Source organism: Populus alba, chromosome 13 (genome assembly GCF_005239225.2).
Source record: "Populus alba chromosome 13, ASM523922v2, whole genome shotgun sequence".
In the NCBI taxonomy this organism is placed as follows: Eukaryota; Viridiplantae; Streptophyta; class Magnoliopsida; order Malpighiales; family Salicaceae; genus Populus; species Populus alba.
The window spans coordinates 3,165,314-3,177,434 of NC_133296.1; the positions used below are offsets into that span (position 1 = coordinate 3,165,314).

General features: G+C 35.4%; 3 protein-coding genes across 3 annotated transcripts; 2 read left to right on the plus strand and 1 right to left on the minus strand.

Moving 5' to 3' along the window:
- The first annotated feature begins 1,561 nt into the window (after positions 1 to 1,561).
- On the plus strand, positions 1,562 to 2,740 carry LOC118044055 (mitochondrial import inner membrane translocase subunit TIM23-3). Its single transcript, XM_035052209.2, has one exon. It carries the CDS (start codon positions 1,928 to 1,930, stop codon positions 2,468 to 2,470), a length of 543 nt encoding a protein of 180 aa, XP_034908100.1. The 5' UTR covers positions 1,562 to 1,927; the 3' UTR covers positions 2,471 to 2,740.
- A 4,411-nt stretch (positions 2,741 to 7,151) lies between these two features.
- On the plus strand, positions 7,152 to 8,849 carry LOC118044054 (uncharacterized). The gene is made up of 6 exons (XM_035052208.2): positions 7,152 to 7,478; positions 7,567 to 7,731; positions 7,894 to 7,977; positions 8,097 to 8,222; positions 8,321 to 8,407; positions 8,502 to 8,849. Exons 1-6 carry the CDS (start codon positions 7,379 to 7,381, stop codon positions 8,573 to 8,575), a joined length of 636 nt encoding a protein of 211 aa, XP_034908099.1. The 5' UTR covers positions 7,152 to 7,378; the 3' UTR covers positions 8,576 to 8,849.
- Positions 8,850 to 10,664: 1,815 nt separating this feature from the next.
- LOC118044052 (probable ribose-5-phosphate isomerase 3, chloroplastic) lies at positions 10,665 to 11,929 on the minus strand. Its single transcript, XM_035052207.2, has one exon. The coding sequence runs from the start codon at positions 11,769 to 11,771 to the stop codon at positions 10,908 to 10,910; it is 864 nt and encodes a 287-aa protein (XP_034908098.1). The 5' UTR covers positions 11,772 to 11,929; the 3' UTR covers positions 10,665 to 10,907.
- Positions 11,930 to 12,121: the final 192 nt, after the last annotated feature.

The window sequence follows — 12,121 nt, forward strand, 5'->3', positions numbered from 1 at the left end:
ACGATTGAGTGATTTGTCGTTGGTGTGGTTTGTTTTCCTCTATTTCTCTCTTTTTTTCCAGGAAATGAGGGTTATACTCGTTTATAAAGCATAATGGCGACTTCTTTTTCTAAGAAATATCTTTTTAGCGACAAAACTCATTACATGACTCTGATAAAATAATGTTTATTTAGAGAATTATCATGTACAGGTGTGGTCACACAACATCAGTATCTTTAGAGAATTTTTATATATACAAAAGTAAATAAATATGTCATGACCTAATAGACACGAGGGAGATTAATAGAAGTGAGCTATCACTTTTTTTCGATTTAATTATACCTTAGTCAAGAATTAATCTAACAATTATCCAGAATTTCAAGATCTTCACTTGATAAGTGAAAAACAGAGGAATTTGGATGGAAGTTTGGTTGAGAATTTAGTTAATATGTTATTGGGAAAATACTAACAATACAAGGAACCGAAGAAGTGTACTTTTCCCTTTATATTTGTAGAAATAATTCAATTATGTAAGAATAAAACGATACATTTTCCTTGTTTGATAAAAAGATGTGAAATAGAACAAAATAATGTATCAAAAAGAACAAATGAAAACAAAATAAGAATACAACTATAGAATTGAATTCTCATTTTTTAACTAATCAGACTCAAGCCTTGAACAAAATTATAAACCAACTTGAATCTTTTAACTATGCTTATATTGTTTTACTAAGTACATAACATGTCATTCATGATGATGACCCATCACTTATGATGGATGGATGATATATAATATTTTTTTTATTATTATTAACATGAATATCCATATTAGTTTACATGTATTTCGATTAATTCTACAGACTCTAAAATTAATGATAATGTAAGCTTCCAGTGGCTCTGAGATTTATAAAACTCGAACTGATGACCTGTAGAGAATAAATTCAAAATCTGATCAATTAAATTACATCTCTTAAAATTAACCTATTAATCTTAGAGATAATGGATCACATGTTATTTATTAACCAATTTAATACTAAGTTATTAATTTTGATCTTAAATTGAGTTTAACTAGTTGCATTACTCAAGACATCTAATTAAAAAAATTATATTGATTTATTAATAAAATCCATGAATTTGGTTTGGTGTTGGTAACATTTTCCTTAACTATGTGATTTATGTGTTTATTATGCTGAGAATGAACTTGGATAAATTAGAAATATTGATAATCGAAAGATGATACCAAAACTAATTTTAATTGAAACGCAACCTTCTATCTTGTTGCAATTGTATTTTACCATGTATAGTTTGGACAACATAAAAGCTTTAAAAAAATTCTTTTAACAATTAATTAATTTTTAAATTTTTATCCTTGTTCAAAGATAAATTCACATAAATTTGGTCAATATTATAGATTAATCAATATATCAATAAAAAAAACTCTCAAATAAAACATAAAGACATGGCCATGTAAGTTGGATCGCATACCATTAGAATCTGAATTTCAATACCTAAAAAAAGAAAAATAAATAAATAAAATCATGGAATTTACAAAATTGCTAGAAATCTCTCCACCGCACCCTAAAACCTTTTTTTTTTTTGCTGGCCTAGTCAGCCTAGAAGACTGGCTATGCCAGCAAAAAAATCACCCTAAATCCTTGAAAACCCTTCTTCCTCGTTAAACCCTAGAAGACTCCAAAAAAACCACCTCCTCCTTCCTTCCTCCAGACCTCTCCTTTGACCAAAAAGGAAAGTAAACCCAAATCAACAATAACCCTAGACCCTTCTTTCCTCAACCAACTAAAATCCCTCTCCCTCTCGGAAAACCCACCTGAACCCATAAAAGTTCATTTTTATCTCTCAAGAAAAGCTCGAAAGATCCAATCTTTCTCAAAAAAACTCCATAAAAATTCCATCTTTTTTCCGAAAAGATCAAAATTTTGATCGCAAAATGAATGACCCAAATGATCACAAGTACAGAAAATACCACCCATATCAAGACCTCTACAATGTTCCAGCTCAAAACCTCTACAACCTTCCAACATCCCCTGAATTTCTCTTCCATGAAGAATCTTTAAACCAACGCCGTTCTTGGAGTGAAAATCTCCAATACTACACAGGCACAGGTTACTTAACTGGAGCTATATTAGGCGGTTCTAAAGGTTCTATTGAAGGAATCCGTGCCGCGGAGCCCGGAGAGTCATTAAAGTTGAGGGTTAATCGTGTTTTGAATTCTGGTGGTCATGCGGGTAGAAAATTTGGAAACAATTTGGGTGTTTTGGGACTCATGTTTGCGGGGATTGAGAGTGGTTTGATTCATTGGAGAGATACTGATGATTTGGTTAATACTGTGCTTGCTGGTCTTAGTACTGGTGCTATTTATCGTGCTGCAAAAGGGCCTAGGTCTGCTGCTATTGCTGGTGCTATTGGCGGGATTGCTGCAGCTGGTGCAGTTGCTGCGAAGCAGGCTGTTAAGAGATATGTGCCTATTTGAAAATTTTGAAATTTATGGTTTTAGGCATTATGGGGCCAGGGATTTATGGGGGATAAATGGTTTTGTGGGGGTTTGGTTGTTTGGTGATATACGGATTGGTTTAATGGATTGGCGCAAATAATTTGTATGACCGTATTTTATAATTCTATTTGTCGACTTGGCATGTGTTCCTGATCTCGTTCCTGTTTATAGGAAGTTTTGGGCTTCTAACTTGAACTGTTATTATAAAAACTTTGTTATGGTTATTAATTGGCTAGAAATTGAATTGTCTGTTGCTGTTTTGATGGGGATTAGTAGAGTGTATAATTGAATTATTTTGGGTGAGCATTGTTGTTTTCCCGTGATCGAGCCTGTTAGTTTGCCTTTACTTTGCTAACATATCCTGTTTGATGGATTATTTGAACCTATGAATCTGTGTGTGGTTGTTCAGGTTTTTGGCCTATGTAATGATTTCTCTGTGTGATGCAATTTTATCTTCTTAGGTTTGTTCTGTTTGATAATTTCCTGACATAATTTATGATGTAATGTTGTAGTTTTCATTGTTGCACCTTGACCATGGATTGCTTGCCTGTTAGGGCATCGGCTTCCTATATAAGGCTAGTTTTCCATGTAAACGTGCTATTTTCAATACTTGTATTCTTTATAGGTTTATTCTGGTGTCCTCTATGGTTGGGATCTGCTGGTGTTTTCAGTGGGAATTGGATGAAAATCTAGGAATTAGTGGGAAGAAAAGGTTTGGGAGTAGTAGATAATGTTTCTCCTAAGTTTGAGGTATACTGATCAGTTAGTGCACAACAGAGTTCTCTATACAATATTATTTAGCAACACATAACTGGGAAATCTCTCTTTGGCTCCAAACTTTTTCTGGAGTTTAAGCTTAAAGATTGCCGATCATTTGGTGGTCAAAAAACTCTTCAGAATCTCTTAGCAATGTATTCAATCTTCTCTTCAACCTTTTATCATACAGGACTAAAATGGATAATAGTAGATCATGGCCTCTTTTCCTTTTGCATCTAAAGCAAAATTAAATGAGATTTTTATTCCTTTAAGATCAGGGCCTTTTCTCCTTGCATGATATGCATCAGGACCTTTTTTGGGAAAGAGGATGGTGTGGGGTCTAGAATTCCGATGTTGCATTCTGTATCCAGAGAAATGTAGTTGCAAATGGTATCCATAGATATCACACTGTCTTTGATGGTTGTAGATTGTCGTTGTTTCTTGAGAATTTTGACTTCAGAAGCACTCTCTTCCTGAAATTGATCAACACACGTAGAATGGTTAGATGTGTAGCAAAACTAGTGGCTAGTTGATTATATCTATTATCCAGAGCATCCCATGGTGCAACTTCTTTCTCCAAACATGTCTTGAGAATTGAATTATCTGGCTTGCTAAATTCTAAACTCCCAAATCATGTGTTTTTGCTTGTAATTAAATGGCTGCTTGCTCTGTTTTTTTTTTTTTTTCTTCTGATCTCAGTTCTGTCCTTGTCTTTCAACTCCCATTTTAAATCCTACTTTATTTTTTTTACTCAGGGACTTTCTTCCTTGATTGTGATTATGTGGTAAATTCTTCAATGAATGATTAAGTTCCTTCAAATCTATTTCTCTGACTCTATTTTTGTTTCATCTTCTTGAGTATAATGTCGTTACCAGATGTCTGCGGGTAGTTGAGTATGTGGGGACTTTTTTCAATTTTCCTCTGCTTAATTTTTAGTCTTTTCACGTATGCAATTTTGCATCCATGGTGCTGCCTATGTTTCTTATGTTTATTATTGACCCTTTTTTTTTTTTCCCGAGTCTTGGGTGGTTAGATAGGAGTTTAAAGTAAGAAATCGGTTGCATGCATGCACTTAGCTTTTGGACCGTGTCAAGTCTTTTTTATGATATCATGGATTTTGTTGTCAAAATTTGCTTGGAAGACGAAACATAATTATTTTTGTGAAAGATACAATGCTAGGAGATGTTCATTTTAAAAAAAATCTGTCTTGTCAAAGCTTAAATCAAGTAAATTTTAGTTTGCTGAGGCAGGGAATATGATCAAAGATCATGGATTTTGCTTTACACGTTATTTAGCTGAGGTTTCATTATGATATTTACAGATTTGAAGTTTCATTATGATCTTTACAGATTTTCTATTGTAAAATTGTGCTACGAGGGATGGAAGGTAAGGAGCTGATAAGAGAAAAATATTAAGGTTGTTGTAACTGCAACAGGTTCACAGATGACATCGGTGATCGTCTGAGTGTCATGTTATTCTGGAATCGAAACAATCTATTTGGGTTCTTGTCATTTGTGCCCCCCATGACACCTCCTTTCTAACATGCTGACATCTCTATGGGCCTTATGGCGGCTGGTTAGGTTAGGAGGCTCTTGGAGTTTGTGGTTGGTGAAGTTTTCATTACGAGGATTCGTAGGGAAAACATGGAAAGAGACATACATGGTTTGCTGACAATTTTCTTTCAAGCACCATAGTTTAGGCCACCATTTCTTGTATTCTGACCAGCCTCACTGCGGCTTATAAACACTGCTTTCCTCGGAAAATTCGCCGGGTGAGCCGGAAGAGTCTTACTCTGACATCACGTTGTCAGCCTGGTTGTGCAACTAGCTCCACGACATGGGTTCGGCACCCTCTGCTAAACTGGCTTGCACAGAGAGATCCTACCAGTGTAGGGATAGCTTGGAATGACTCTACCTTGAGTTTCGAGTGTGAGATCTATGCCAGTCACCCTGCAATATCGAGATAGTTGGTGAACTTTTGTGGCCTCCAAATTCTGACAAAAAAAAAAGTCCAAAACGTGATGCATGCAGGAAACGTATAAAATTGAAAATAAATTTCCTTTTCAACCCAAAAAGTTGAATTGGGAATAGCTCGTTCTAACTCTTGTTGCTAAAATATTTTAAAAGAAGAAACGAAAAAAAAAAAAAAAAAGTGCCTGGAGGAGACCATTCCTAGTTCATCCCATCCCAGCTTTTAAGAGATCTAATTTTAAATCTTAAATCAATAAACATCATTCATGAATACCTAATTTGTTCCTATTTGTGCTAAAATACAACAAGAATAATACGAATAAAAAGGAATCTATCAATTAACAGAATACTTTGTTAAGATTATCGTATAAAATATTAACATGGTAAATGTTTATTTATTTATTAATGCTTGGATTATCGTAGACATCTTGAGAGTATTGGTAGATAATATAGATGAAAGAAATCCATGGATTTATAATAAAACATACAAGTATATAACTCTATGATTACAAAGCCCTTGACTTCAATGATAAATAAGATTAATTATAAATTATACACTTGTGTAAATCAAGGATGTCTTATTAATAATTTAATTATATATTTGAGAAAAAAAGTAGAGAACAATCGACCACCGTCCAACGTGTGAAACATAAATATATTATATTAACTAAATATTGCTCATGTTAACTTGAAATTAGATAAAAAAAGATCTACCAAAATTCCACCAGGACAGTCTTTGACAATGGAGGCTTGGGTTTCTTTTTCTCTTTTTCTCATTTGTGGCCGAATGTCAAAGCTCATCAAGCGCATCAAATTGACAGCAAATACAAGGCACTCGTTTTTTTTTTTTTTTTTTTTTTTATAGTTGATTAGAGCAGAGAACGATTCCAACGTATGCAACAAATCTTTCAAATTAAGGCTTGATATCGTGTTAATTTAATCCTTGACATGTTCTTTAACCATCAAGAAACCACTTCGAAATTGTAATTGATTATTTCTTGTTCGGAGGCATCAATTCTCTGGTTCTAGTATCTCTTGAAATTATTTTCCAAGAATTACTGAGTGCTAGGATTCTTTTTTGCCGTTTTGTTAAGTAGTATTTAATTATTATCTTAAAATAAAAAAGATATAAGATAACGAGGATTAAAAAAAAACATGTTTTTTTGTATTTTCTATCTTGAAAGGATAAAAACTTATTATAAAACTATTTTAAAGATGTATTTATTTTATGTTTTTATTTTTATCTCTTCAATGAAACATGTTTTTGTTTTTTTATCTTGAAATATTAATTGAAAACAAAAAATGTAGTGCAAAAACATTTGATCAAGGCTTGAAAAATAGACCTAGAAGAAGAATTTTCAGAGGACCTTGATCATGTAGAGTTAGTTGTTAAGTAACCTCTATTTCTCCAAACCAAATGTTGCCAAAGTCATTTGAATGTGTAGGCTAACAATGAAATGTTTGAGCCTGTGAATTAACCTTTATTTTGGTTGTTTAATAAAATAATATTATTTATTTATTTATTTTTTAAATATTTTTAATATCATCCAAAAATGTAAAAAGAAACTAAAAAAAAAAACATTAAATTTCTATGAAATGTGAAATCCAAACTGCTCGGTAGACTATGATTTCTCTCTTTTGATTTTTTTGTCCGCTCGACAACCTAATCTGACCTTCACTTTATTTAAGAATGGCCAAACCTAAGCTTGGTTGAGGATAATGTTGTCATAAAATAGAAAGAAGAAGTAGCAGATTTGAGACCTGTTCAATTTATAATAATACACTGAACCTTCTGTTACATGACAATCTAGAAGGAAGACAATAAGATGTAATGTTTCTAGTTTGTTTGATTTATTCAACTATAATAAAAAGACCGACTATAGACAATAAATAAAATTCTAAGAGAAGAAAAAATCAGCAGAATTGATCCTTTCTGCCTACACAGAAGCTTCTATCAAGTTAACTATTTTGTTCTACTGAATAGAGAAAAAAACAAGAAATAACCATCAAAATCTGAAGTGTCTTTATGGTAATTCTATCTGTTTGGATTCCAAGAAAACTTCCAATTCTTTGTGATCTCTTATAAATACGCACCTCATTAAGTACAGAAGGCACCTCCTCCAGCCTTCACTGCAAATCACTTGTTCTCTCAGAGTTACAAATGGCTTCCTCTAAAGCTCTTCCTTTTGTAACCATGCTTCTCGTGGTGCTACCTATGGTTGCTATGGCAGATATTGATGGCAACCTGACTGCTTTCTATGGTACACAACACTCTCTATCCTGCACTTTCATGCACACACAAGCACGGGTAAAATCCTGGATGTATGATTTGTTCTTTGTGAATTGCAGACAGGTTGTGTAAGGAAGTGGATTGCGGAAAAGGAACATGCGTAGGAGACAAATCATACCCATTGAGCTACAAGTGTGAATGTCAAGCTGGATGGAAGCAAACCCAATACGATGACGATGATGTTGATGATGAACACAAGTTCCTCCCTTGCGTGATTCCAAACTGTAACCTCCTTTTCTTTTTGGATTTCTTTTCTGAACTTCATTCTGGGACATGGTACATGCAAGTAGCAGAACAAGACATGTTCTGATGAATTAAAAAGACAGATTTTGTACTTAATTTTACACATTCAAGTAAACTTGGTTCATTTTCTTGTTTTTTTCCAGGTACTCTGAACTATGGCAGCTGCCAGCCAGCCCCACCTCCAGTTCCACAAAAAGAAGCTCCCCACAACAGCTCATTCTTCGATCGTAATCACCAAAACCAAAGACCTTTATTCACATAATATGAGTCTAAAAATACTGCAGTCCTGCCTAATATCCTCTCTCTCTCTTTTTGCCACTAATTCTCTGTCCTGTTGATCATGTAGCTTGCTATTGGATGTACTGTGGAGAAGGTCAATGCACAAAAAATGGAACATATAGACACACGTGTACATGCAAACCTGGTTTCGTTAATCTTCTCAACATCTCTTACTACCCTTGCTACAGTGCATGTAAGAACTTTTACATGAAGTTTTAGCAGTGAATACTGACGGTAGATCAAAGCAACAAACTTTAAAAACTGATCTGTGCTATGGTTTTGGTTGTCAAGGTACTCTCGGATCTGATTGTTCTGACATTATTAGAATCGCCAACTCAACTGGAACTGGAACCGGAACTGGAACCGGTGGAAATCCTGGTGAGAATACAAACCAAATATATCACCCAGTCCTCGTAACATAAAAGATGTTATTTCAGATCTTGATGGTTTCTCATCTATTTTTGTTATCCAGCTAGCACCATTCTTCCAGCAAAGTTCCAATGGATGATTATTTTGCTCGTCTCTATGCTTATGGCTCTGATGTAGGATGAGAATTGAAGGAGGATCCTGGCTAACCAGCTTTTCAGTTTCGTGATACTTGATTATACTCACTAGTAAATTTCATTTGGTGCATCTTTCGTTTGATCATTCACCAGATTCTTATGTAGAAATTCAGTTTGTACAAGAATGAAAGTCGGAACACAGACCTAGATGGAGGATGAGTGTTGTCTATATAACACTACATGATCCATTTGGTTTTTATGTAGTTGTATTGATTATTTATTTATAAATAACTGAGCTTGTGAAAAATATTTATCTATTCTTCTCTTTGGATTCAAGCTATCCACGTAGATAAAAAGCAACAAGATCCAAGTAGCTTCTGGGACGAATCCTATTTGTTAAATCGCCTTCTAGTTTGATGATTGATAATTCAAATAACATGGCAATAACAAGAACGATGTAGTCTACATAATTTGGCCACAAAACTAAACACCGAGTACATGTAACAAGCTACACAGTTGCCTTCTGCCAAGTGTGATTTTTCCTATCCGTTTCTGCACAAGACAGGCTTCTGTATTAGGTGCATGCAAGTCCTTGTTAAGCAATCAAAATTCAAGACTTGTGTTATAAATGGAAAGGATAAATGAGCCACAGCCTCAAAGCACATCGCCACTAAAGCGTTAAGTCTAGGCTGGCTGAGAAAAACAAAATTATACAACTAAGGCTGCTCATTTCTAATCCATAGTTCACGTTTGATTCGAGGGGGAAACGAACTGCCTCTTGGAACCACACAAGATGTTTCTCCAAATGAATGATCCCAAAACATTAAGACTATAGGATGCTATCGCATTGAGTGAAAAAAAAAAATCAACTCTAACAATCTTGTAATGCTTCCACACCAAAATTTGCTCATTGGTGATTGTCCATCTGATAACAAAACAGTCGATATTGCTAAGCTTTTCTCCTCACCTGCTCAACACAATAAAATGAGATTCAAAGCTGGTATAGATTCATAATTGATCCCAAATCTACAGACTACACTTGAATTGACGTTTGCTAGGGATTCCACTTTACAAAAGCATATGTACCGCGCAATAGCAGCACATACCAGTCACTGAAGCATAACCAGCACAATGAGCTGTGTTATATTCACTGTACTATCTGCCTGGGAAAACACGTGGAACTCAATGTGTATTACATTGCAGGCAGGTCAAGACATAGGATATTCACTTCATTGTGCCCTGGCTTCCTCTCTAAAGATTCTGAAAACAGGAATATATAGATCGAATCATATTCAAACTTCTGTAAACCAGCATCATGATTGAACTATGGATACCTCTCAAATATTATTTATGAGCTTCTGTGAAACCATAACCATCTTGGTATCGATCCCTAATCCCTCTATACAACTATTAGAAGTTAGGGTTTCAAATGTACCCAGTTAGCTTTTTCAGCTTTGTCTCCCGAAATCTTTTCACTCAAGCATCTACAAGTCCTCCTTTCCATACTCTTCAGGCTTTGAGCTAATTGATAGAACTAGACCTATGCTGTTTGCCAATTTGATGCACCTTCAATCCATTACTGTTTTTGAGACTAGAATGCAAAAGTATAAATAGTCACTTGAAAGCCAAAACACATCCCCTGCTCCCCTGGAAACTGCTATTACTAGAGGAACTAAATAAACCTTTGCATCACCTGAGAAACATGTTTATAGTAGACAGAGATGCCACTGCACATGCAATTGAGACGCCAATTAACCTAGTGGATTCCTTTTCAGCATGGTAGATTAGCATCATTAACAAAGTAAAAGAAAAGATGGAAACCGTCTAAGATGTTGCTTGAGCACTTTCCTTTAAAAAACAAAATACTTCACTGCAGAACAACAAGAGAGAGCAACCCATAAACTAATACTTGGGCACTTTTACTCCAGTTGTCCTCAGCAATGCACTTGCTATTGCCAAATTGCCAGTAGAACAGTACAGACCTTCAGGTTTCAATGGAGATGAGTTTCCCATCTTCTCACTTATAGACAACACAGTAAAAGGGGGGGAAAGGCATTCATGATTTTTTACATACAAGGGAATGCATTGGCACAAATTAAACCCTTTTGATTATAAATAACAAGACGCGAAGAAACGATATTACAGGCCATCCATTTATTCATCCCAAAATCAAAACAAGGTAGCAATAACCATGAAACCACTTCATTCATTTTGATCATTTCCCATTATTTCACATTTCCATTCCTAAACTAATGAGAAAAGTAACAAGAATATCCAACTAGAGTCCCAACAGCTCAAATTCACCGCAACAAAAATAATGAACAACAACAGTGTCAATATAACAAAACCATCATATAACACAAGATTCGAAATTCTCACTTGCTTTTAACCTCAACTCCTGTCTTCCCAGCAATAATAACCGCGGTCGCCATATCCAAAAACAACCCATGTTCCACAACACCTTCAAGCCCCGAAATCTCCTTTCCGGCAGCATATCCATCTTTAATCGGATTCTCAAAATACAAATCAACAATATAATTAAAATTATCGGTCACATAGGGCTTCCCATCTTCACCAACTCTCAATTTAGCCTCAACCCCTTCATCTTTAAACAACTCTTGTAACCTCACCAAATTAAATTTCCAACAAAATTGCACTACTTCAACTGGCATTGCCAGTTTACTTCCACCAAGACCATCAACAAGCTTAGTCTCATCAGCAACAACAACAAACTCATCTGATGCTGCTTCAACCATTTTCTCTCTTAAAAGGGCCCCGCCGCGACCCTTCACTAAATTAAGTAGTGGGTCCACCTCATCAGCCCCGTCAATGGCAAGATCAATGTGGGGGTGGTCATCGAGTATTGAAAGAGGAATGTTAAGAGAACGAGCTTGTTCTTCTGTGCGTTTTGAAGTTGGGACTCCAATGATATTCGTCAGTTCACCGGTTTTTAAGAGCTCGCCGAGTTTGGCTACCACGAAGGCAGCGGTAGACCCGGTTCCAAGGCCGAGGACCATGCCGGATTTGACATACTCGACGGCTTTGTCGGCTGCGATCTTTTTAAGGTCGTCTTGGGTGAGGACTGGGGCGGATTGGGCTTTAAGGGAGAAGATTTTGGTTGGGGCGCGGAGGTTAAGTGAGGGTGTCCGTAAGAAGAGGCGGGAGGAGGAAGGTGTGGTGTTGTGGAGGGAGGAAAGAGAGGAGGAGGAAGGAGGGGAGAGGAAGGATAAGGAGGCCATGGTAGGAGGTGGTGGTTGAGGGATTGGGAAATGAGAGGTGTTTTTTTTTTTTTCAATGGGTTTGTTCAATCTTTCAAAGTGGTGTGGTTGTTATAAGTTTGTTCGTACTCATGGAAAGAAACGAGGAAGACAAGACTTATAGCTGTTTTCTTTTTTTTGAGGTTGTTGGCTGAGATTGTTGATGAAAAAGAATTTTATCTTTTCTTTTTTAGTTTATTGGTTAGGTGGTTGCTAGCAATAATTTTATGCTATCAAGGGTGTATTTGATGCCTTGTTGGTTTCGGTAATGTTTTATAAAATTTTGATTTTTTTGTTTAAATTAATATATTTTTATTATTTTTGTATCGATT

Bases quoted from the DNA above. Each gene is read 5' to 3' on its own strand.
- LOC118044052 (XM_035052207.2), bottom strand. From the start codon at position 11,771: ATGGCCTCCTTATCCTTCCTCTCCCCTCCTTCCTCCTCCTCTCTTTCC.
- LOC118044054 (XM_035052208.2), top strand. From the start codon at position 7,379: ATGGCTTCCTCTAAAGCTCTTCCTTTTGTAACCATGCTTCTCGTGGTG. The intron at 7,479-7,566 runs GTACACAACACT...TGTGAATTGCAG, and splicing joins CAACCTGACTGCTTTCTATG to ACAGGTTGTGTAAGGAAGTG. The intron at 8,408-8,501 runs GTGAGAATACAA...TTTGTTATCCAG, and splicing joins TGGAACCGGTGGAAATCCTG to CTAGCACCATTCTTCCAGCA.
- LOC118044055 (XM_035052209.2), top strand. From the start codon at position 1,928: ATGAATGACCCAAATGATCACAAGTACAGAAAATACCACCCATATCAA.